Source organism: Chiloscyllium punctatum, chromosome 28 (genome assembly GCF_047496795.1).
Source record: "Chiloscyllium punctatum isolate Juve2018m chromosome 28, sChiPun1.3, whole genome shotgun sequence".
NCBI classification, from domain to species: Eukaryota; Metazoa; Chordata; class Chondrichthyes; order Orectolobiformes; family Hemiscylliidae; genus Chiloscyllium; species Chiloscyllium punctatum.
This window is the reverse complement of record NC_092766.1, coordinates 9276371-9302846: the sequence shown is the minus strand read 5'-3', so window position 1 is coordinate 9302846 and position 26476 is coordinate 9276371. Positions and strand designations below refer to the sequence as shown.

Genomic DNA, 26476 nt, shown 5'->3' with positions numbered 1-26476 from the left:
CTCCCCTCCCCTCCTTCCCCAGTCTCCCCTCCCTTCCCCAGTCTCCCCTCCCCTCCCCTCCTTCCCCAGTCTCCCCTCCCCTCCCCAGTCTCCCCTCCCCTCCCCAGTCTCCCCTCCCCTCCCCTCCTTCCCCAGTCTCCCCTCCCTTCCCCAGTCTCCCCTCCCCTCCCCAGTCTCCCCTCCCCTCCCCTCCTTCCCCAGTCTCCCCTCCCCTCCTTCCCCAGTCTCCCCTCCCCTCCCCTCCCCAGTCTCCCCTCCCCTCCCCTCCTTCCCCAGTCTCCCCTCCCCTCCCCTCCTTCCCCAGTCTCCTCTCCCCTCCCCTCCCCTCCCTCCCTTCCCGGACTCTCACATCCCGCGGCCGTGCTGCACGGTGCAGGACTCTCGGTGTGTAGCTCGGTTTTATTGCTCTCCCAGACCGGCCATGGTTCTGTTCCCGTTCCCGTTCCTGCTGCTGGTTCTTTGCAGGATCACTGCAGCCCGGCAAGAAATGCAAGGTAAGAACCGACCGCTGCTCCCGGGCTCGGAAAACCTTTCCATAGGCAGCCAGCAGCTTTCCCCGGAATGGGGATCCTGCCTCTGACCGTTCCCTGTCCCATCCCAGGGCACGGTGCTCGCCTCTGTCGGGATAAATACTCCCCGCTTCGGGAGAGGGACACGGCAGAGACCTTTCACAACTTGCTGAGTTCCAGCAGGGTCTGAGCTTCCCATCGTGAGAACCGCTTTCTGGTCCCACCAGCTCCCTTCCCCACGCTGGGGGGAGACCTGGAATACAAGGGTGGTCTGAGCAAAGTCTGAAATCAACTCGGTTACATTTATATAGCGCCGTTAACATCAGAGTGTGCCAAGGTGTTTCGTGAAAGACAACGCAGAATCAAGTTTCACTCGAATAAACCCAACATTCTCCAGATGCTGGGAATCTGAACCCAAGCAGAGTGCAGGAAAACTCTCTGAGACAGAGAGAGAGAGAGAGAGAGAGAAACAGGATCCAGTGGGGATCCCTTCTCAGGCTCCAGCCTTCAAGTCAAGTCATTGCTGAGTTTTTCCAGTGTCCTCTGTGTTTAAATCCATTCCCACTGGCCAGAACGTCTGGGTTTGGGAACGCCAGAGCTTTCAAACTGAAGTCAGGAGAGGAAACATATGTAAACTCAGAGAGTGCCAGTGCTAACATCTACACACAGGCAATCATTGCTTTTTTGTTTGCATTAAATTGCAATTCTTAAATTAATCCAAAGGTGCAAACAAACGTGGGGCAGTCCCAGGGAACCAGGAACTGACTGAGTGATGCAACCAGCCAGAAGAGCAAAATGACTAACAAACACCTCATCCCAACCGGCAAAAAACAAATTCTCAAACCTTAAGCCTTTCGCCTTCTAAGAATCTTCTGTGTTTCAGTAAGGTCTCCCCTTATTTATCTAAACTTTCTCAACCGCAACCCACCCCCCACCCCCACCCCAATTAAGACAGTCTTTTGTACCCAGGACCAACCTAGTAATCCAATGCTAGTATATTTGACCTTTATTAACAGGAGCAAAACTCTATTTTAAGTGTGCCCCAGGACTGGTGCAAGTGCCCATGAACTGAACCCATTGCTCCCACATCAATCTTTGAGATACATGTTGGATTCCTTAACTTTATTTCCCCTTTGATGGATGTTCTGAGCCTGATCACCAGCAGCCAAAACAGTCTTCAGGTCTTTCACTCACATCTGCAGAGGACAATATCTATTCCCCCAATTGTACTATCGCCTACCACAAGGAGATTCCTGTTGAACTCCTAACTAGTTCTGGACTTAACTGCCTAGCTACAGAGCTGACCATTCCCCTTTCATTCTACAGGCCACTTCTAAAACATGTCCACTTTGGCCTGAAGTCTCATCTGTTTACATATAAATAAAAGGCCTCTCAACATCCTTTTTCATCTTTGTACCAAACTGGTCAAACTCGGAGCTTGGAGCTGCTTGTGACCCTTCAGGAAAACCTAGGATACAGTATCCTTGAGAAAAGGAACAGCTTTTACAAAAAAGGGACCAGTTTTATGATACCTCTCCCCTTAAAAAAATACATCAATATCAAAAGATGGCTTCATTTTTAAAGCCCTTCAAAAACCCGGTTTTTAGTCTAAACACACATATGCATTAGGGGCGGCACAGTGGCTCAGTAATCAGCATTGCTGCCTCACAGCACCAGGGTCCCAGGTTCGATTCCAGACTCGGGTGACTGTGTGGAGTTTGTACATTCTCCCCGTGTCTGTGTGGGTTTCCTCCGGGTGCTCCGGTTTCCTCCCACAGTCCAAAGATGTGCAAGTCTGGTGAATTGGCCATGCTAAATTGCCCATAGTCAGAGGGAAATGAGTCTGGGTGGGTTACTCTTCGGAGGGTCGGTGTGGACTTGTTGGGCCGAGGGGCCTGTTTCCACACTGTAGGGAATCTAAGGGCTCTGGACGTAACGTTGCCTTTCCTGCTCTCGGATGCTGCCTGACCTGCTGTGTTTTTCCAGCAACACACTCTCAACTCTGATCTCCAGCATCTGCAGACTTCACTTTCTCCCACACATATGCACGATACTAACTATAAACATGCACAACCACATGCAAATTCAGGCCGCGGCAATCCCGCCACCAAATGCCTCTATCTCATTCGAGTCTCGGTAACACATTCGGCAATCACATTTTCACGACCTGCCACCTGCACAATTGTCAAATTGACTGGCTGCAACAACAAGCTCCGTCGAAACTGTCTGGTATTTTTGTCCTTAAATTTCTCCACAAATGTCAATGTGCTATGATCAGTGTTTACCATTGTCTCAGATGCATTGCTGGTAATATAAACGCTGAAATGTTGTAATGCCAACACCAAGCTTAAAGTCTCTTTCCCCACCCTTAAATATTTCTGTTGTTGAACATTCAACTTCCTGGAAAAATACCTGATGGCTCTTTCCAATCCCTTGTAATCTTCCTGCAGGAGCACTGCACCAACACCCACATCACTGGCATTGATAGACACCTTGAAAGTCTTTGTGTAATCCGGTGTGGCTAATACTGGGGCAGTGACTAACACCATTTTCAGGCTGTCAAATGCCTTTTGAGTCAATCAAACAAGTCCAATAAATGTAGCAAATCTTCCTTCCATGAGTGACTAAAAAACACCAGGTCATCAATGTACAGAACACACTTGTGTAATCCAGCGATGACCTTCTTAGTCAGTCTGTTGGCTGGAGTGTTTTTCATAGCAAATGGCTCAACCATAGTCTAATTTGATTTGAGGAATGTCCAATTCAGAATTGTCTGAACTTGGCTCTTCCTTCTGTGCTGTAATCATGAACACCTTCTCCTCTTTCTTCCCTTCCCTCTCAAATACCTTTTGAGCATATTCACATGACACACTGTGTGAGATTTCTTCCTGTCTGGAGTCCTTATCAAGTAGTTCACCTCACTTAATTTCCTCTCGATTTGATAAGGTCCACTAAAGCCTGCTTTTAAAGGCTCACCTATTACTGGAAGCAACACCAATACCTTATCCCCAATTGCAAAATTGTGAATTTGTGATTTCCTATCCGCTTCCTGTTTCACTGTATGCTGTGATACTTTTAAATGCTGTCCAGCCAACTCCCCTGCTCTATTCAGTCATTCTCTAAAATTTGACACATAGTCCAAATGGATGGTCTCTCAATTCTGATTTATTAATTTCTCCTTAGTCAATTTTAATGGTCCTCTTACTTCATGCCCAAAACTTAAATCAAATGGACTGAATTTGGTCGATTCATTTGGATCACAATAAGTACAAATGGAATTCCCTTATCCCAATCATCTGGATAATTCTCAACATAGTCTTTAATGTTTGATGCCATCTCTCTAGCGCTCCCTACGATTTTGGATGGTAGATTTGAATTGCTTTATTCCCAAGTTATCGATAAACTCCTTGAATAGTTTGGATATGAAGTTGAATCCTTGATCTGACTGGATCTCTGTTGGTAGTCTTTACCTGGTCACAAAAATTTGATTAATTCTTCTACAACTCTTTCAGCTTTCATGTTGCGCAGTGGGATTGCCTCTGGAAATCTAGTCGCCACATCAATTATTGTTAATAAATACTTATTCCCACTTTTTGTTTGAGGGGACATATGTAATCAATCAAAACTCTTGTGAAAGGCTCTGCAAATACTGGAATAGGTATTAAAGCTGCAGGTTTTATTACTGTCTGTGGTTTTCCGATTAGCTGGCATGTATGACACGTCTGGCAAAATTCAACTACATCTTTGTGTATTCCAGGCCAGTAAAAATGTCTTTGTATTTTAGCTGCTGTTTTCCTCACCCCTAAATGACCTCCAAGTGGTAGCTCATACGTCACTTGCAGCAGCTCTTTTCTATACCCTACTGGCAAAACAATTTGTTGAATCTCTGCCCGTTTCTCAACTGCTTGAATGTGTGATGGTCTCCATTTCCTCATTAAGACATCATTTGTTAAGTAATAACACAGAGGGATGCATTTAGTCTCCTCTGTATATGCCTTTTGATACGACTGTTTTAACTTCTCACCTTTCTGCTGTAACTCAATCAGTTTAGCAGAGCTAAAGACACTTGCACGTTTACCTATTTGCTCCTGTTCTGTCCCACTTATCTGTTCAAACAAAGTCCCTGATGAAGCTATGTCAGCTTCCTTACCTGTGCCTTTTGATCTCTTCTGCTTCAAATTGTGCCTCTGTGATCTTGTGATCACACAATCTGGGAAAATTCCTGGATAAACATCCTTCATTTCTTCAGTTGCCTGCATCTCCATTGGCTTTTCAACTACAGTAGGCAACACACCTACCAGTAAATCAGCTATGTCATTTGCAAGGATAAATTGTATTCCTGGAGTTGAGAGTTTGTCCATTGCTCCTTCACAAATTCTCCACTCTTCTCTGGACTCTCACGCCTCACTTTACATAATTGAGCACTTATTGTCTCTCCATGAATCCCTGTGACCAGTATCTTCTCTGGCAATAGTTCCTCAGGAGTACATGTCTCCTCATCCTTCAGTATTACAGACTGAGAAGATCTTTGTCCCTTAATATTGTAACCTCCTTACTTACTGCTCCTGGCTTACATGAATAAACATTACCCTTGCAAATATATATTTTTAAGCACATCTGGCACTTCCTCCTTAACCAACCTCTGATCATCTTGTACACTCTGAGGCAGTTGTCTAACTTTCCTTGTGCTTTTTGTTACTAGTCCAACAAAATGTCCAAGCTTGTCTGGTTTTCCTACATCTGCCTTTCTCCTAGCCCACCAACACTCTGATTTTGTGTGGCCCGCTTTATTACAGTGAAAACACCGGAACTTTGCAATTTCTTTGTCCCCTTCCAGGATTTCTGTTTTACCCTGTGGTAAGTTATCCTTACGATCTTCACTGAGATCTACCTTTCCATTTGCACGTGAGGATTTCTCTTTGCTCCAATTTCTATCCCTCATGGTATGAAACTGATTCTGGAAGCCAAACCGAGTTTTACGGACCAGCTCATAATGATCAGCCACTTCAGCTGCTAACTTTGCTGTTTTAACTTTCTGCTCTTCCACGTGTGTTTTGTACTACCCAGGCAGTAAATATTTGAATTCTTCCAAAATAATTACCTCTCCAAGGGCATTAAAGGTTTGCTCGATTTTTAAAGCTCTTATCCATCTATTAAAATTACTCTGTTTGACGATCCTTTCAAACTCAATATAGGTTTGACCTGGTCCCTCCTTGGATTCCTGAAACGTTGTCTATAGGCTTCTGGTACAAGCTCATATGCACTTAAAATGGCTTTTTTCACCTCCTCAGACACCCCAGATACCTCCTCTGATAATGATGCAAATATTTCACTAGTCCTACCTACCAGTTTTGTTTGGATTGACAAAAACCACATTGCCACTGGCCACTGCATTTGTTTAGCCACCTTTTCAAATGAGATGGAAAAGGCTTCCACATCCTTCTCATCAGACTTAGGCAATGCTTGAACATACTTTAACAGTTTCTCACTGGGCTTCTGACAACCGGGGCTTGCTCGTCCTCACTCTCTTCCTTATTAAACCTCCCCACAGCCTTTTAACCTGACTTTCCTCCTTAAGTGTCAGTTTCTGAGGTTCCAATGCTGTCTCTTTTTCTCTCTGTTCTGCTGCTGTCTCTTTTTCTTTCTCTTCTGTTGCTCTTTCTTTATTCTTCTCTTCTGTTGCTCTCTCTTTATTCTTCTCTTCTGCTGCTCTCTCTTTTTCCCTCTCTTCTGCTTTTAATCATAACTCAAACTCATAGAGTCATAGAGATGTACAGCATGGAAACAGACCCTTTGGTCCAACCCATCCATGCCGACCCATATCCCAACCCAATCTAGTCCCACCTGCCAACACCCGGCCCATATCCCTCCAAACCCTTCCTATTCATATACCTCTTAAATGTTGCAATTGTACCAGCCTCCACCACATCCTCTGGCAGCTCATTCCATACACTTACCACCCTCTGTGTGAAAAAGTTGCCCCTTCAGTCTCTTTTATATCTTTCCCCTCTCACCTAAACATATGCCCCTCTAGTTCTGGACTCCCCAACCTCAGGGAAAAGACTTTGCTTATTTATCCTATCCATGCCCCTCATAATTTTGTATACCTCTATAAGGTCACCACTCAGCCTCCGACGCTCCAGGGAAAACAGCCCCAGCCTGTTCAGCCTCTCCCTGTAGCTCAGATCCTCCAACCCTGGCAACATCCTTGTAAATCTTTTCTGAACCCTTTCAAGTTTCACAACATCTTTCTGATAGGAAGGAGACCAGAATTGCACGCAATATTCCAACAGTGGCCTAACCAATGTCCTGTACAGCCGCAACATGACCTCCCAACTCCTGTACTCAATACTCTGACCAATAAAGGAAAGCATACCAAATGCCTTCTTCACGATCCTGCGACTCCACTTTCAAGGAGCTATGAACCTGCACTCCAAGGTCTCTTTGTTCTGATTCATTTCTGCTGCCCTTTCCTTATCTCTCACCTCTAACTCAAGCTGCTTCATTTGCAATTGAATCCTTGCCATCTCTATAGATTCTGATGGTTTCTCCGGCAAATTTAAAGGCTGAGCTGCTGCTGTAATTATCTCTCCTTTCCTCACAGAAGCAGGCAGTTCCAATTCCAGCTGGTCTGCTAATTCCTTCAGCTTGGTCTTATTCACCTTTTGCAAACTTCCAAAGTCACTGCATCCACTTCCAGAAAACCTTTGGCGACTGAAAGAGCCATGAATTATCCCAAGGCCTTGTCTACCCAATGAAACCAACACCCGAAATAAAGACACTAGCTGTTTCATATCTGTTATGGACTAGGCCAGACTACTCAAAACATTCTTATGCAGGTAGGCCAGACTATAACTTTGCAGTTTGTTTTGGTAAGTGCACAGTGAAAATTACCCGGACTGAGCTAGCTGGGTTGACTACCAGGTTTTAAAACAAGACAGAAATTTATTCACAAAATTACACAATGAAGTACAAAGAGTAGAATAAAGAACCCCTACAGACCTCAGTCTATCCAAACTAGACTTAATTATGCTGTTCTGAATATATACAATGGTCCCAATAAGCAAAACCCCTTAAAGACACTAAAAATGGGACAGATTCTTTCAGGTTGAAGTTAGAATGACAGAAAGAGAGAGAGAGCCTGTTTCCACACAGCTGAACTCCTAACTAGTTCTGGACAAACATGACCACTTTGGCCTGAAGTCTCATATGTTTACATATAAACAAAAGGCCTCTCAATACCCTTTTTCATCTTTGTACCAAACTAGTCACCTTGGAGCTGGGAACTATTTATTACCCTTCAGAAAAATCAAGGACACAGTATCCTTGAGAGAAGGAACAGCCTTTAGAAAAAAGCGAACCAGCTTTGTGACAATACAACCAATGTGGATCAGAGGACAATGGTTAGATTATCTCTTGTTGGAGATCACCCTTGTCTGGCACTTGAGAGTGTAACATTTGTGCCACACAATTGTCAGGCAATGACCATCTCCAACAAGAGAGAACTTAACTAACACCTTTTACATCAAAAGCATTACCATCACTGAATCCCTCACAATTGACATCCTTGGGATTACTGCTGAACAGAAACTGAACAGGACTAATCATATAAATACTGGATTAATGGTGCTGGAAGAGCACAGCAGTTCAGGCAGCATCCAAGGGGCTTCGAAATTGACGCTTTGGGCAAAAGCCCTTCATCAGGATTAAAGGCAGTGAGCCTGAAGCGTGGAGAGATAAGCTAGAGGAGGGTGGGGGTGGGGAGAAAGTAGCATTGAGTACAATGGGCTTTTGCCCGAAACGTCGATTTCGAAGCCCCTTGGATGCTACCTGAACTGCTGTGCTCTTCCAGCACCACTAATCCAGTATTTGCTTTCCAGCATCTGCAGTCATTGTTTTTACCTCTCTAATCATATAAATACTCTGGCTACAAGAGCAGGTTTGATGCCCGGAATACCATAGTGAGTAACTCACTTCCTGACTCCCCAATTTCTGATCATCATCTACAAGGCACAGGTCAGGATTGTGATGGAATACTCCCCACTTGCCCTGTAAGGGGAGACCTCCAACAACACTCAAAAAAATTCAACACTATCCAGGAGAAAGCAGCCCGGTTGATTGGCAACACATCTGTAAACATTCATTCCCACCACCACTGACACTCGGTAGCAGCAGTGTGGACTATCTACAAGATGCAACTCAACAAAAATCCTTAGACAGCACCTTCCAAAACCATGACCATTTCAATCTCGAGGGACAAGGACATTGAAACACCACCAGCTGCAAATCCTCCTCCCGGGTGCTCACCACCCTGATTGGAAAATATATTGCTGTTTGTTTATATCATTGGGTCAAAATCTTGGACTCCCATCCTAACAGCATTGTGGGTCTGACTGCAGTAGCTCAAACTTGCAGCTCACTATCTTCTCAAGGACAAATAGGGACAGACAGTAAAAGCATTGACACCCACATCCCATGACTGACTGAAAAAAAACCTTTGGTATTCAGCAACTCATCTGCTGCAGCTGCAACATATCGTTTAACCTGTCACCTCTTGAATTCCGTTTGTCATTCTTAAATCATTCAATCTCAAATCCTCGCTTTGTTATTCATTCATGGCTTGGAGGAGATGGTGCGGATTTGTTTATTCTCAAGTATCTGCTGTCTTTATCCTTCTTTACATGGGGGGTATGTTTGAGGACTCTGGGTTCATACTCAATGGAGTTTCGAAGGATGAGGGGAGATCTTATTGAAATTTACAGAATACTGAATGGCCTGGACAGAGTGGACATTGGGAAGATGTTTCCATTGGCAGGAAAGATGAGGACCCGAGGGCACAGCCTTGGAGTGAAGGAAAGATCCTTTAGAACAGAGATGAGGAGAAACGTCTTCAGCCAGAGAGTGGTGAATCTGTGGAATTCACTGCCACAGAAGGCTGTGGAGACCAAGTCTTTGGGTATATTTAAGACTGAGATTGATAGGTTCTTGATTGTTAAGGGAATCAAGGGTTATGGGGTGAAAGTGGGAGAATGGGGTTGAGAAAGTTATCAGAGCTGAAAAATGTGTTGCTGGAAAAGCGCAGCAGGTCAGGCAGCATCAAAGGAACAGGAGAATCTACGTTTCGGGCATAAGCCCTTCTTCAGGAATGAGGAGGGTGTGCCAAGCAGGCTAAGATAAAAGGTAGGGAGGAGGGACTTGGGGGAGGGGCGTTGGGAATGCGATAGGTGGAAGGAGGTTAAGGTGAGGGTGATAGGCCAGAGAGGGGGTGGGGGCGAAGAGGTCTGAAAGAAGATTGCAGGTCAAGAAGGCGGTGTTGGGACTGAGAAAAGGTGGGGGGAGTGGAAATGAGAAAGCTGGAGAAATCTGCATTCATCCCTTGTGGTTGGAGGGTTCCCAGGCGGAAGATGAGGTGCTCTTCCTCCAGGCGTCGTGTTGCCATAGTCTGGCGATGGAGGAGGCCAAGGACCTGCATGTCCTTGGCGGAGTGAGAGGGGAAGTTAAAGTGTTCAGCCACGGGGCTATTGGGTTGGTTGGTCCGGGTGTCCCAGAGGTGTTCCCTGAAACGTTCCGCAAGTAGGCGGCCTGTCTCCGCAATATATAGGAGGCCACATCGGGTGCAGCGGATGCAGTAAATGATGTGTGTGGAGGTGCAGGTGAATTTCTGACGAATATGGAAGGATCCCTTGGGGCCTTGGAGGAAAGTGAGGGGGGAGGTGTGGGCACATGTTTTGCATTTCTTGCAGGGTAAGGTTGCAGGGGAAGGTGCCGGGCGTGGAGGTTGGGTCTCGACAGTCAGCCTATACTTATACAATGATACAACAACTTTGCTTACATTCTGCACTTTATACTAATTCAAGATAAAGATAAGCACAGTGCAACTATCATCTTTTTCTTCAATGTTGCTCAAGGACAGAGAAACTAAAAAGCAAAAGATGCGCTCCCATTAATGAGCTTAAGATACACTCCCTACATTTTGTCAAACTATAATGACACAACCTCAGTCTTTATCTCTAGCAGTACCTTTCTACTAGAGCTGCGAGCCTGAGCGCCAAGATATTTTTTAACCTTGGTCAAGTATCCCATCATGCAGCAGTCAGCTGAGTTCTTACTACTTCCACAATTCCCTCCTTGTTGATCTTCCAGATCAACACCTAAGTTTAGGATACTACCTCATCCAAAAAAGGGGCTCATATCCTCCTGGAAAAGTGTGCCTACTCATACATGCTTGTTCATCATAGGGGTCATCATGGGGTATGGTCTGGTAGATGATCACTGGTTTTGGAGTGAAAACTGTGGTAGGAACGAATTGTGAACCACTACAGCCTGTAGTTCTCCACATGATACAAAGTATCAGGAGTATGAGAGTAAAGGTGACGTGCCCCTTGACTAAGCTCAATTTCTTGACTTCCGTGTGAATGTGAGTCACCAAATTGGAGACATTTTTAGAGTTGTCTGGTTTGTAGGTACAGCATACCTGTCGAATAATAGCACAAGTGCCATCCTCCTTGGATAATATAAAATCCAAGGCTAAGTGATTCTGAAGGGCCACTATTCGAACTGTGACAGGCTCAGCATTGATCTCAGTCAGAGCCTCAGAGGTATCATTAACGACAGTTTCCAATCCTGTCTTTAATTGGCTCAATCCTTGATTGAGAAGGAGAAGACATCACAATCCAGGGACTTTTTTTAGATTAGATTACTTACAGTGTGGAAACAGGCCCTTCGGCCCAACAAGTCCACAACACCGACCCGCCGAAGAGCAACCCACCCAGACCCACTCCCCTACATTTACCCCTTCACCTAACACTGTGGGCAATTTAACTCAGCCAATTCACCTAACCTGCACACCATTGGACTGTGGGAGGAAACCAGAGCACCCGGAGGAAACCCATGCAGACACGGGGAGAATGTGCAAACTCCACACAGTTAGTCGCCTGAGGCGTGAATTGAACCCAGGTCTCTGGCGCTGTGAGGCAGCAGTGCTAATCACTGAGCCACCGTGCTGCGTGATGTCTTGGACTTCAGATGTGAAGGTAACCCATCCAAAACTCTAACGCGAAGTATTACATATCATGAATGGGTCGGCAAATGGGAACATACTCAATAGTCAGTTTCTTTTCCCGCCATACGGGCACTTTGATAGGACTGGGGTTGATACTGGATATGAACCTTCCATATAAGTCCCAATACTGCACACAGTGCTGTTATTATTTTTCCAGTAAAGTGGGTACCTCTGTCACTATTCATTTGTCCCAGTATTCCAAATCAGCAAATGATATCTTCCATAAAGCATTTTACTACCGTTCGGGCATCATCCCTTCTAGTGGGAAATGCCTCCATCCATCTAGAGAACATATCTGCCATGATCAGTATGTAGTTAAACCCTCCTGAGGGAGTCATATGGACCAAATCAATTTGCAAGTTTCCAAATGGCCCTTCATTGATAAATAAATGATCAAAATGTGCCGATGTACTTCCTCTATTGTACTGTTGGCAAATAACACATGTTTTGGCTATTTGTTTTAAGGTAGTTTATATGCCGGGAGCAAATCGTTGTTGGGCAATTTGATGTAGCATCCCTCCTTTTCCTACATGCCCCTGTCCATGTGCCAGCTGGGCAAGGGCATGGATGAGAGTACACAGACAGACCACCCTACCATTAGGATGCAGCTAAAGACCAGAGGCATCAGGGGAACACCTAGCACAAGCTCAGAAATCACGCTGTGCCTCTGCAGCTGCATCCTGCGCCTGGAGAACAGCTGTATGGTCGACAGTAGAGGGGAGTTGTATCTTAACGAAGAAGGGGAACATGACTGCACGTGCCCAAGGGGCCTCACGGGCAGCAGCATATGCGGCAGTGTTGCAGGGGCACCTTGTCCTCAGAGGTAGTATGAGCTTCCCATTTGACAACCATGACACATGCAGGGTAAAGCACTACCCACAATATGTTGATAAGAGTCACATGTTGAATTGGTTTACCAGATGAGATAACAAACTCACAATTTTTCTAGAGTGTACCGAAGTCGTGGACCACTCCAGAGGCTTAGCGGGAATCAGTGTAAATGTTAATGGATTTTCCCATGGCAAGGATACACACATGGGTAAGGGCAAAGCGCTCAGCAACCCAGGCTGAAGTCCCAGACAGGGGAGCGCATGCCTCTAGCATTTCGAAGGGAATAACGATTGTGTCACCGACAAGGAATGATCATTGGAGGGACGCATGGACGAACCATCAGTGAACAGGATAAAGATAGGATTGTCAAGGGGCGTGGAGGATAAATTAGGCCGAGGAGAGGTCATGGGGTCGACCACCTGTAGGTGTCATGGTAGTAGGAGTCCAAGTCAGAGGAAGCAGGAAGGATGGTAGCTGGATTCATTGAGTGGACGCGGTGGAATGATAGATTCAGCTTGGACCATAGCATGACCTCACACCCAGTCCTATGGGCTGTAGGGAAATGCTGAGTAGCAGCTGAATTGAGAAGAAGCAAAACAGCATGAGGGGCCATATCAATGGTAATCCGGAACAATAGGGTTCAACGTTTCCGGTGTGGTAGCAGTGATGGCGATGGGGTGGAGCTGGCTAGCAGGCCATAGACCACCAGAGGTAACTGAGAGGAGTTACAGGCCATAGGACATTTCAGACTGCCGTGGATTTACACAAGGACTCTGCTCACGAGACCCTCTCATTCGTTAACATGGAGGATGAAAGGTTTATGATAATTGGGTAAGCCCAAGGCTGGGGCCTGTGTCAGAGTAGTACGGATTTCTTCAAACACTTGCAACCGCTCGGGGGTCCAATCAACAGAACGAGGCTGACTCTTAAGGGTAACCTGACACAAAATCGCATCCGTGCACCGATATTCAGGCACCGATTGGCGGCAATAGTTCGCCAAGCTGAGAAAATACAGTATCTCCTGTTGTGTGGAGGGTCGCGGGGCATTGAGAATAGCAGCTACACAATCAGGACCCAGACGACGTGTACTGTTCTCCAGGATGCAGCTAAGGTATTGTATTAAGGTCTGGCATAATTGTAGTCGAGAGTGTAGTGCTGGAAAAACACAGCAGGTCAGGCAGTATCCAAGAAGTAGGAGAATCGACGTTTCAGGCATAAGCCCTTCATCAGGAACAGCTTGGCAGCAGAAATGGGGTGCCCACAGGAGTCTTAAGTGGATCAACAAGGTCACAGAATCCCACTGACAATCAGTGTGGGACAGCAAGGTGACAAGGCGGTCATCAGCATATTGTAACACAGTGCTGTTACAGGCAGAGAGAGCTGAGACAGATCACCTCGCAACTGCCGCAGCAGACACTGTCAGGCTTTCATCAAGCCCTGAGGAAGACACGTCCAGGTGAGTTGTTGGCTCCTGTAGGTGAAGGCGAAGAGATCCTGGCTGTCCTCATGCAGGGCAATGGAGCAAACTGTTGAGCATCGGTGTATGACAGTGTAACAAGCCGAATCCGGGGCTAGTGAGGAAAAGATGACATTTGTATCAGGGACTACAGTGCCACGGAGGTAACAATCTGATTTATGGCATGCAAATCCTGAACAAACTGTCACTCACTGTTCCTGCCTGGTTTAGGAATAGTTAAAATGGGAGTATTACAGGGACTGCGAGTAGAACACAACAGCCCCTGAGAGAGCAGAGCATCAATAACAGGCCGACTGCCTATTTCAGCACCAGGGGACAGTCTATATTGATGGACGCAACGGAGGACCGCACCAGGATGGACAGGAACATGGATCTGAAAGCACCAACCCCACTTGATTTTTATGGAAGGGAGAGGGGATCAGTGGGGGCATATCGTCATGGGATGAGGGTGGCTGATACCGGAGACAAATTATCAACCAATGAACAGATGGGAGTCAGATGCAACTGGCCTCATCAGAGAATACAGTCATCTGAAAGTTCCCACAATGGGTCTCCCTTAGTGATTCACTGCAGGACAAGAATTGGATCATAGGACCAATTTCCTCAGGCCGATATGGGGATTTAACACGGACAGTGACATGGAGCACTGAGGTGGGACCCATTGCCAACAAAGCTGATTGTACAGTATCAAGCCGGACAGAAGCAACTAGGCCCATGGGACTGAAATAAACTCACCAATTAAACTGCAGTGAACCTTACTGACCCAAACAAGGGGCTGTGAGGTTTGCATATCAGTCAGGGACTGGACCGTGGGTACAAAGGGCTATGTAATGGATGGTTTCTGGAGAGCAGGATGTAAGGAATAGGTGCTGGAGAAAACTGAAGCAGGGATTGGTGCTTTCTTTCAGATCCACTATCAGGGGGTGCAGGAGAGGTTCAACAGAATTGTTCTGTAGTTGCCAGCAGTACAATGCAGCCTTGGTCACAGGGTCAGAGCACTGCATCAGCAAATTCAGGACCTGTCCCACAGAGTGATCAGGGAGCTCCAAGAACAGGCCCTGATCAGAACAGTGGATCGAAGCACCGAGTTTACACAGGGACTGGCGAGCCAACAGGCAAACAGGTGAATTCTTGACAATGACAAATGGCTCCTCTACCTTTTGCTGATCAATCTGAATGGGAACAGGTTGGGACTGTTATTCCACCATGGGAGTTCCGCATCAGAATGGGTTGGGTAGAATCAGGTGGGGCTGTAGGCAGGCCAGTCGTATGGACTACATCCTGGTAATGTGGAGGTTGAAGAGGCCGGGGCTGCTGTTCTCACACAGTCGCTGTCAGGAGGATGTTCTCAGTAACTGTATCCTCCTGAGATTCAAGCCGGGGATACAGCCCCATCACGACATTGGAAGGTCCCTCCTGTGCATCAGCATCTTTCTTAGGTTTCCATTTGGGAAGTTGTTGACGCTTAGTAACCTCGAACCATTTAACGAAATAATGCATCATATAACATTTGTCCCAAGTGGGATTGCCTCCTCCTTCCTGAGTAATTTCTTGCCATTCCTTAATTTACTGAAGTCAAAAGAGCCACAGTAGGGCCAACAGCCCAGGGACCATCCATAAAGATCACTAAACAAAGGAATGACAAATCCAGAATCTCGTGTTTCACAGAGCACCATATCCACCTGTGATCCCACTGGAATGATGGGGGTTTCCTACCTGTTGCCATGATCTTAGCACCTTACAATGTCTTTGTTTTGTTCACTTTTCCATCTTTGGGCCGTCTTCTGGGTGCCTCACATCCACGTTTACAGAGAGGCGCTGACTACTGATTTCTGTAATCTACAAAGAGATGTCACTCACCAAGAAAAGAAAAGGAGAGACAAAACTGCTACCCACACCCGCACGCATTAATCTACGATAAGCGTTCACAGTATTTCTCTTCCGTCCACAAGGTCTTGAAGTCTGGAGCCTATTTCAATTGGGTAGCTACCACTTCTTAGTCTCTCTCACTGCCCTGGTAAGTTTTGTCTTCTCTGTGATCTTGCCTCATCCTTTCAGTAGTCTTGGCTCAGCTAGAGTCACCGGCTGGACACTGGACAGTCTCTATACTGTGCCCGCGCCGTGAAGGGAGCACTAGGCCTAGTCTCCCTTTCAGCTCAGACTATACTGCACTATCTCCAGTATTTCCTCCTTTACTTCTTTTGGATCCCACATTAATTGGAATCCTGCCGACTACGCCAGATTCTGTCGAGGAAATTACTTCGTCTGAGACTTTGAGCCTTGTTGCAAGAAGCTTTTTTTTTGTGAATTCACGGAGAGGCTGGTACAGTTATCACTGTCTCACAGTACTCTCTCTCGAGCCGAACAGTCAGCCTATACTTATAAAATGATACAAACAACTTCGCTTACATTCTGCATTATACAATAATTCAAGATAAAGATAAACACAATGCAGCTATCACCTTTTTTCTTTGATGTTGCTCAAGGACAGAGAAACTAGTGAGCTAAAGATAGACTGCCTATATTTTGTCAAGCTAAAGTGATACAACCTCAATTTTTATTTCTAGTAGTGTTTTTCCACTAAAGCTGTGAGCCTGAGAGCCAAGATACCTTTTGCCTTGGTCAAGTATCCCATCAGGCAGCAATATGCTAAATTCTTCTTCCTTCCACAAAAGGTATATTTGCCATAGAGGGAGTTCAGTGATGGTTCACCAGACTGTTTCTTAGAATGACCAGTTTGTCATATGTTGGGTCAACTGGGCCTGTAATTCACTGGAACTTAGAAATGTAAGAAGGGATCTTGTTGGAACGTACACAATTCTGGCAGGGCTAGACAGACTGGATGCAGGGAGGATGTTTCCACTGCTAGAACAAGGGTCACTGTCTCAGGGTACCCAGGCTATTTTGGACAGAGATTAAACATTTCTTCACTCAGTGGGTGGAGAACCTATTGACATCTCTGCCACCAAAGGCTGTCGAGGCCAAATCACTAATCATGTTTAGAAAAAAAAAGATTTCTCGAGGCTAAAACAATCAAGGAGTACGGGGATAGGGTAGGAGTACAACGTTTATTTGGTGGATCAGTAAGGTGGGCTCAATTGTCCAAACGGCCTATTCCTGCTCTTATTTTCTATTTCCTATTCCGGAACATCTCCTTAAATGTCTGCTGCTGCTTCTCTATTGATGTATCTCCTAGTTTAGTATTCAGTTCACTTCACCTTTTAGGACCACATAGTTGCTCTTATTTAAGTTTTAAGTACCAGTCTTAGACCCACTCTTCTCCCTTTCAAACCAGATATAAAATTTAGTCGTACTCTGGTCACTGCTGCCTAGAGATGCCTTTACTCTGAGGCTATTAATCAATCTTTTCACATTACCCAATCACAAGTCAAATATAAACTGTTCTTTGATAGGTTCCAGAACGTGCCGCTCTAAGAAACTGTCTTGAAAGCTTTATGTGGACGCCTCATTCAGACTTCCATTGTTAATCTGATTTTTCCGGTTGATAATATAGAATCGAATCACTCATGGTTATTGCTATCCTTTTATCACGAGTAACCAATATTCTTTTACTTTCTCCCACATTGTGATTCTACTGAGAGGCGGGGGAGGGGAGGGGGCGGTCGCTGTTGCCCACCTTCTGAGTCATTTCTTCCCTCTGCTATTCCCATCTCCACCCAAACTGATTCTACATCCCAATGTCTTGATCCAGTAGTGTCTCATTATTGTACTAATGCCATCCATAATGAACAGTGCCATCCTTCCATCTTTACTGAGCTTCCTAATCTTCTTGAATATTCTCCAATATCCAGCACGCAAACCCTGGTCATACAGCCGCCACATTTCCCTAATAGCTATCAGATCATATTTATTAACTTCACTAAGTTATCGATTCATTTACTTTAAGTGCTGTGTATATTCACAAATAATGCCTTTAGTTTTATCTTTGTGTTATCTTTGTAACATTTAGTCTTGACTATTGGTACATTCTGTGGTTTTTCTCTCTCTACCCTTTCCTTCCATTTTCTGACCTTCATTTCCTAGATTATTATTTTCTTGTCCTGACTTGACTCTTCCCTTGGTCTGCTACATCTATCCAAGCTTGATTCCTCAACTTCCCCCTTTGTTTAAATTCTAGGTGTTTCCACCTCCCTCGTTTTGTGGCTTGCTGGAACACCAGTCCCAGTACCGTTCAGTTGGACAACATCCCTGTAAACTGTACAGCCACTCTGAGGTTACACCAACCCCCAGACATATTGAAAAATTGATTTCCACAGACCTTGGAGGGAATATTGGCTTCAATTTCCCAGTACTGATGCTGGTGCAGAACCAAGCTTCCTCACACCACATGTGAATTTCTCTGATCACATTTGTTGTATGCTAATTGCACTGACTCAGGTAGTAATTCAGAGATTATTACAGAGATGTTCTGCTTTTCAATTTAGCACCTAGTTTCTCACTCCCTCATAGAACCTCTTTCTTAATTCCACCTACATTGTTGGTACTGATGAAGACTACAAACACTGGAGCCTCCCCTTCCCAATGCCAGTTCCCCTCCAGACCAGAGGGATATATCCCAGATCCTGGCACATGTCTGGACCCATGTGTTTTGCCTCAGAGAACAATATCATGCTGTCCTCTACTGACACTACTTTCCTTTTTGCTCCCTCTGTTGATTGGCATCATTCTCCCAGCAGCACTTACTCTTATTCAATGAATTGAAAGTACTCAAACCCATTGGAAACTTGCAAAGATTGCGGCTCTTGTGCCCCTGCTCTCTGAGTCCTCTTAGTTGCCTCACTAGTCGTCATACTTTCCTGTCCCTGACTACTGGTCAAATCAGCTAACGCTATCTTAGAGAGTGTTACCACAACTTGGAATCAGATGTCCAGACAATGTCCCCCTTCACATTGCTTCTGCAGCTCAGACTCCAGTCCGTTGATTCTGAGCCGAAGTTCCTGCATCGGCAGATACAGACTACATATCTGTTCACTCTGGATGATGCTGGCATCCAGAAACTCCCACATCCTGCAGACACAACACATCACCTTCCCTGCCAATTTCATTGTGATTTAGCTGATGAATAGCAGCTTAATTGATCAATAATTACAGTTTACAATAAGGAAACACTACATCTCCCAGTCAGCTTTACCAGTACCTGATAAAGAACTTGCAATGCCTAAAAAGCACAAGAGCCATGGATGCTAGAATTCCGAAACGAAAACAGAAATTGCTGGAAAGGCTCAGCAGGTCTGGCAGCGTCTGAGATGAATCAAAGTTAATGTTTCATGTTTAGTGACCCTTCCTCAGAACAGCTTACACTGACTAACAGTTCTGTGCAGTCCAGCCAATGGGATCACTTTCTGGTTAATAATCTCAGGTGTTTTCCCCCATTATATTTGAAGTCAAAGAGTTGGCACTGGGAGCTGCTATGATCATCTTTGGTTTAGCTCAGTCAATGCTTGTCTTTCTGTTGTGATTTATGTTGTGCTCCTCTCCATAATTTGTTCCTTCTTTGGAATTTCAGTGTTTAGTTGACTTTCTGCTTTAATCATTCCTTCTACCTCTGTCCCAACAGTGATTGATTTCGGATCAATGCACAATGTGAAACAGGAGGCCTCAATAGTGGAGAAGCTGGCCACAGAGATTCTAACAGTGAATGAGCTCTTTGTCCTGTCTGTATTCAGGCTGCCACCCAGACAGGGGGGTATTCTGCTGGGGTTCTATGCCAAGAGAGACAACATGAGATACCTGGAGGTCACTGTGATGGGCAAGATCAACAGAGGTAAGAGATGTTACTACAGTGAAAGGAATATTGCCACATGAGGTGGTGTAAAGATGGTATAGTGGGGTGGGTGGGGGGGGGGAGGGGGGAGGTGGTGGGAGGAGAGGAGAGATGACGCTCAGGAGATTTCAGAGTGGAATAAGGAAAGGAAGAAGAGTAGCTGATTAATGTGTTCACCCTCTCTTCTACATAGTGCTTGTCCGCTACCTGAGAGAAGATAGCAAGACTCAGTCTGTGAATTTACAAAATGCAAACTTGTCAGACGGAAACCCTCATTCCATCATCCTGCGAGTCAGTGGTCTCCAGCGTGACATGATCACCATGGAGCTGTATGTTGACTGCAGACAGGTGGATTCCAGTGTGGGGCTCCCAGCCATGGTGAAAGTACCCCCAGAGCAGGCAGATACGATCGATGTACGGACTGGTCACAGGGCTTACGCACGGATGCAGGTGAGCAACTTGGTCAGGTCGTGATCATAGTTAGTTAGCTCTCACAGCGTTCGTTTGAGGGGCAGTTGATGTTTCCCAGTCCTGTGAATAACCACATTGTCAATGCAGCTCAGGAAGACTGAGGAGATAAGAGGTGGCAGATGGTCTTTGTGCTTGGGTAAGGGAAGTGGCGTGAAGTACTGGAAACATTGAATACTGGGGAGAGCTGACGGAATCTGAGTGTGTCTTAGCCTGCCTATGTTTTCAGTAACCTGGGTCAACTCTGGAATACATGCCACATTACCTGGTTTGCTGGTTAAAATGCAATATGACATGATCTTCCTAAACTTCACTAGATCATGATGAGAACAAGGATTTTTTATGGGATTGGATAACAGAGCAATATTAATGACCAACCACAGGTTGACATCATGTGAATTGTCTAGAATTGACATATGATACAAAAAAAAGTCATTCAGCCCGTTGTGCCTGTCACTGCCAATGCTGTTTACTGATCAGAGGATGATGAGGGTTTCCTGCTCTGGGGAAACTTTGATCAGGCAGGAGCAGCAATCTTTCCCACTCATCCAAATCCAAGCCCTTCTTATCCTGTGTAATGCTGACTCTCTGACCTCAGGCTCTGAAGAGACTGATGTACTGATTCACTGATCCACCTAATTATCCATCACTCTCAATTTCAATATTCTCCATCCAATTATCATGATTCTCAATAAGGACCTACGCATCTGTCTTAGAGGAGTTTTGTGGATGAAGTTGTAAGACAAAACAACAGACACAAGTGTCTTTGAAGATTCGGTCCTGCAAAGTATAGAGCTTGTGATGTTCTGCCTTCAGCTTTGATGATTGTGACACATTGACAGAATCTCCTAACTTGAGTCTGACCAAACACATGGACCACTTGGAACTACACCAGGAAGCCTGTTCACATGGAGACAAGAGGAATCTATCCAAGACAATCTGAAAGTCTGCTGTTTTAACAGAAATACTTGGGAAACAAATGCTAAATAATTACCAAGATTATAATTTATCATCAAAAATGACATCAAGATTTTTGTAATTGACCAAAGCAGTGGCTGAGTAAGGACAACGTGAGAAACAGAAAGACAAGGCAACAGCGTTAGCCAGCGACCTACTACTGACTCGACCAACTGACAATCATTGCACTCACTTTGTGAGGGCTCAATCATCCAGCTGTGAACCCATAGCCACCCTTTCATATCTCACTTAGTTTGTTAGACCTTGAAGCAGGAGAAAGTCAGCCCATTGAGTTTGCTCTGCCATACAGATAGAATATAAAACATAAAATGTTACAGCGCAGTACAGGCCCTTCGATCCTCGATGTTATACCGGCCTGTGAAAATAATCTGATACCCATCTAACCTACACCGTTCTATTATTAACAATGTGTATGTCCACTCCCCTTTAAATGCTCTTACTGTTGCAGGCAAGCCATTCCACACCCCTACTACTCTCTGAGTGAAGAAACTACCCCTAACATCTGTCCTAAACCTATCACTGCTCAATTTAAAGCTATGTCCCCTCATGTTAGCCCTCACCATCTTCGGGAAAAGGCTCTCCCTGTCCACCCAATCTAACCCTCTGATTATCTTATACATCTTGATTAAGTCACCTCTCAACCTTCTTCTCTAAAATGAAAAAAGCCTCAGTTCCCTCAGCCTTTGCTCATAAGACCCTCCCTCCATACCAGGCAACATCCAAGTAAATCTTCTCTGAACCCTTTTCAAAGCTTCCACATCCTTCCTATAATGCAGTGACCAGAACTGTACATAATACCCCAGGTGCAGCCGCACCAGTGTCTTGTACAGCTGAAGCATGACGTCATGGTTCCGAAACTCAATCCCCCTACCGATAAACGCCAACATACCGTATGCCTCCTTAACAATCCTATCAACCTGGGTAACAACTTTCAGGGATTTATGCACCTGAACACAGATCTCTCTGTTCATGTGCATTACCAAGATCATCATGGATCAACTCCACTTTCCTGCCTTTCCCCCATAACCCTTGATTCCCTTACTGACTAAAAATATCTCAACCTCAGCTTTGAATATACTTAATGATCCACTCCTCTGATAGAGTCCATAGATTCACCACTCTCTGAGAGAATAAATTTCTCCTCATTTCTATCTTAAAAAGGTAACTCCAAGAGATGAAGACATTCCCACGTGGGTGAATAATCTTTCCACAACTACCCTTTCAAGCCCCCGAAGAATATTGTACATTTCAATAAGATTGCCTCTCATTCTTTTAAACTCCAATGAGTACAAGACTAATTTGCAAATTCTCTCATAAGAAAATCCCTCCATATGTGACATCAACCCCATGCACCTTCTCTGGACTGCCTCCAATGCCAGTATATCTGTCCCTAGATAAGGACTTAGGGTCTGGTCTGACTAGTTCCATGTATAATTTTAGCTAAACTTTCCTACTTTTTATTCCAATCCCTTTGAAATAAAACCCAACATTGTATTTTCCGTCCTATTACGTGCTGTACTTGGATGCAAGCTTTTTGTGATTTATGTGAGAGGGCTCCCAAGTCTCTATTTGCTGCAGTTTTCTGCGACCCCTGTCCATTTAAATAATATTCAGCTCCTTTCCTCTTCCTGCCAAAATGTATAAGTTCACATTTTCCTCCATCTACTAGTTTTTGCCCACTCACCTAACCTGTCTATGTCCCTCTACAGAATCATAGTGTCATCCTTGCCACTTGCCTTCCCACCAACTGTTGTGTCATCTGCAAACTTAGCTATAGTACATTCATCTTCCACACTTATGTCATTAATATATACAATAAAGAACTGTGACCCCAGCACTGATCTCTGTGGGACTATTGATTGCCATCCAGAAAATGTCTCCCTTTATCCCAACTCTGTCTTCTATTTGTTAGCAATCCAGACTAATATATTGCTTCAGCATCATAGAGCCATAGAGATGTACAGCAGGGAAACAGACCCTTCTGTCCAAACCATCCATGCTGACCAGATATCCCAACCCAATCTAGTCCCACCTGCCAGCACCCGGCCCATATCCCTCCAAACCCTTCCTATTCATAAACCTATCCAGATGCCTTTTAAATGTTGTAACTGTACCAGCCTCCACCACTTCCTCTGGCAGCTCATTCCATACACGTACCACCCTCTGAGTGAAAAAGATGCCCCTTAGGTCTCTTTTGTATCTTTCCCCTCTCACCCTGAACCTATGCCCTCTTGTTCTGGACACCCCAGGGAAAAGACCTTGTCTATTTTCCTTATCCATGTCCCTCATGATTTTATAAACCTCTATAGACTCTGATTTTACTAAGTAGTCTTAGTGAACCTTATTGAACTCTTTGGAAATTCAAATGTATTAAAACTACTGGATCTCCTTTATCTATCCGGCTTCTTATCTCCTCAAAGGATTCTAAGATATGTAAGGCATGGTTTACCCTTCATCTCGTACTAAAGACGCTATGCCACCATCTTTTCCTTCTGTCTTTTTGAAAAAAAAATCACACCCCCGACCCCCCCCCCCCGCAGCTTTGATCTGCTTATAGCCATGTCTTTTTAAAAGCTATAAGATCATGTCTGCTTACCTTTATTTGTATGGTTTCTTGATTGGTTTTGGTGTGAATTCTGAACGGTTCACAGCAATCTCAAGCTGTGGTTTGTCACCTCAGGATACCGTGTCCCATTATTATTAATTTCAGAAACTGAACTTCTGCGATCCATCATTTAGCAAGTTACATAATTATTCTGCAGGAGTGATAATTGTTTTGATTTAAAGATATATTTTGTTCATTATGTCAAAGAGAAATAAAATAATTCAATGAATGAAATGATGTTTTTGTTCTATACTCAGGGCTCATTGGAGGAATTGAAGTTATTCCTGGGAGGGACAGTGGTCCGGGTTGGTGCATTGCAGGAGTGTCCATTTCAGAGAGATGATGCTCTAAGGAACATGGGTATGATTTGAGTTCATCTGGATTATTTCCCCCAAACTCCATACTCACATTTCGCTATTTTTAATGTTGAACGACTGGGCAGGTCGTCTTCCTCAGAACCTTTGGGCATTCTACAAGTTACAATGTCTGTCAGATGTCTATCTGTGACTTAATCTGATTCAGAGCTTTCCTGAAACCTGTGTCTTCCCCCAAGAGTGAATGAGCATTGTAGACTCAGGACTCCTATCCGTGCAGTAAACTGTATTGAGTGCCCAATGTTGTCCAATATCCATTATGTGTCTTTTAGTCCATTTTCTATGCCCTGACTGCCTGCAGCATCTACTGACTTTTCCTAGTGGCAGTGTTCTGAGTGTGGTCTCTAACATCTGTTTCTAGTGCATGGGGCTGGTGATGGGCTGCAGTGACCAGTTTTTGTGAATGGTATTATATATTGTATATTGTAGTTCCATGGCTCAATGTCATGGGTTCGGGATTCTCTGCCTGTGTTTTTTTAGAGTCACTGTTGGGACGTGGGTGTTGCTAGCTGACCCAGCATTTACTGCCTGTCCCTAGTTGCCCCTTGAGAAGGTGAAGGTGAGCTGCCCTGTGCTGTCCATGTGCTGCAGGTAGAACTACGAAGCTGTTAGGAAGGGAATCCCAGGATTTTGACCCAACGACACTGAAGTAACGGCGATACATTTCCAAGTCAGGATGGGGAGTGGCTTAGTGGAGAATGTGCAGATGGTGGTGTTAAAATCAATTAGGCAAATGTGAGGACTGCAGATGCTGGAAATCCGAGTCTACATTAGAGTGGTGCTGGAAAAGCAGCATCCGAGGAGCAGGAAAATCAACGTTTCGGGCAAAAGCCCTTCAGGAATGAAGGCAGGGTGTCTTTGGGGTGGAGAGAGGGGTGGCACGGTGGCTCAGTGGTTAGCACTGTTGCCTCACAGCACCAGTGACCTGGTTCAATTCCTGCCTCAGGCGACTGTCTGTGTAGAGTTTACACATTCTCCCCGTGTCTGCGTGGGTTTCCTCCGGGTGCTCCAGTTTCCTCCCACAATCCAAAGATGTGCAGGTTAGGTGAATTGACCATGCTAAATTGCCCGTAGTGTTATGTGTATTAGTCAGGGGTGAATGTAGGGGAATGGGTCTGGGTGGGTTGCTCTTCAAAGGGTCGGTGTGGACTTGCTGGGCTGAAGGGCCTGTTTCCATGCTGTAGTGAATCTAATCTAATAAATGGGAGGGGGTGAGACTGGGGATAAGGTAGCCAAGAGTACAATAGGTGGAAGGAGGTGGGCATAAAGGTGATAGATCAGAGAGGAGGGTGGAGTGGATTGGTGGGAAGGAAGATTGACAGGTAGGACAGGTCAGAGGATGGTGTTGAGCTGGCAGGTTGGAACTGGGGTAAGGTGGAGGGAGGAGAAATGAGGAAACTGGTGAAATCCACATTGATGCCCTGGAGTTGATGTGTTCTGAGGCGGAAGATGAGGCGTTCTTCCTCCAGGCGTCGGGTGGTGAGGGAGCGGCGGTGAAGGAGGCCCTGGACCTACATGTCTTCAGCAGAGTGGGAGGGAGAGGTGAAATGTTGGGCCACGGGCGGTGGGATTGATTGGTGCGGGTGTCCCGGAGATGTTCCCTAAAGTGCTCTGCGAGAAGGCGTCCGGTCTCCCCAATGTAGAGGAGACCGCAGCGGGAGCAATGGATACAATAAATGATATTGGTGGATGTGCAGGTGAAACATTGGATGTGGAAGGCTCCTTTGGGGCCTTGGATGGAGGTGAGGGAGGAGGTGTGGGCACAGGTTTTGCAATTCCTGCAGTGGCAGGGGAAGGTGCCAGGAGGGGAGGGTGGGTTGTTGGGTGGCGTGGACCTGACCAGGTAGTCACGGGGGGAACAGTCTTTGCAGAAGGCGGAAATGGGTGGGGAGAGAAGTATATCCCTGTTGGTGGGTCTGTTTGGAGGTGGCGGAAATGTCGGCGGATGAGGTGGTTTATGCAAAGTTTTGTAGGGTGGAAGGTGTTGCAGGAATTGCAAAATCTGCACCCACACCTCCCCCCTCACCTCCATCCAAGGCCCCGAAGAAGCCTTCCATATCCATCAAGGTTGGATAAGCCATAACTACTAATTTAACCTGGAGTAGTGTTTGTAGAGGAATAAGACGGTGTTATTTTCTGGATCTGTAAATTGTGAAGGAGCAAAAATGGCCTTTAATAGAGTGATATGTACTTCTTGTCAGATGTGGGAGTTTAAAGAGAGTTTAAGGGTTACGGATTATATCTGCCATAAATGCTGTTGGCTGCGAATCTTATCAGATCGAATGGATCGGTTGGAGAGACAGATAGAAGCGATGAGGAATTTGCAACAGCCAACAGTATGTGATGGATGGCAGTTATAGGAAGGGGGGATGTCTCAGATACAGTCA

General features: G+C 45.4%; 1 protein-coding gene across 1 annotated transcript in view; it reads left to right on the top strand.

Moving 5' to 3' along the window:
- The first annotated feature begins 318 nt into the window (after window positions 1–318).
- The window catches only part of thbs3a (thrombospondin 3a), an 81471-nt gene continuing 55313 nt past the window's right edge, over window positions 319–26476 (top strand). The window contains exons 1-4 of the mRNA XM_072548862.1: window positions 319–494; window positions 19458–19664; window positions 19858–20114; window positions 23973–24075. Of these exons, the coding sequence (XP_072404963.1) occupies window positions 422–494; window positions 19458–19664; window positions 19858–20114; window positions 23973–24075 (640 nt within the window). The 5' untranslated portion in view covers window positions 319–421. The remainder of the gene's footprint in view (window positions 495–19457; window positions 19665–19857; window positions 20115–23972; window positions 24076–26476) is intronic.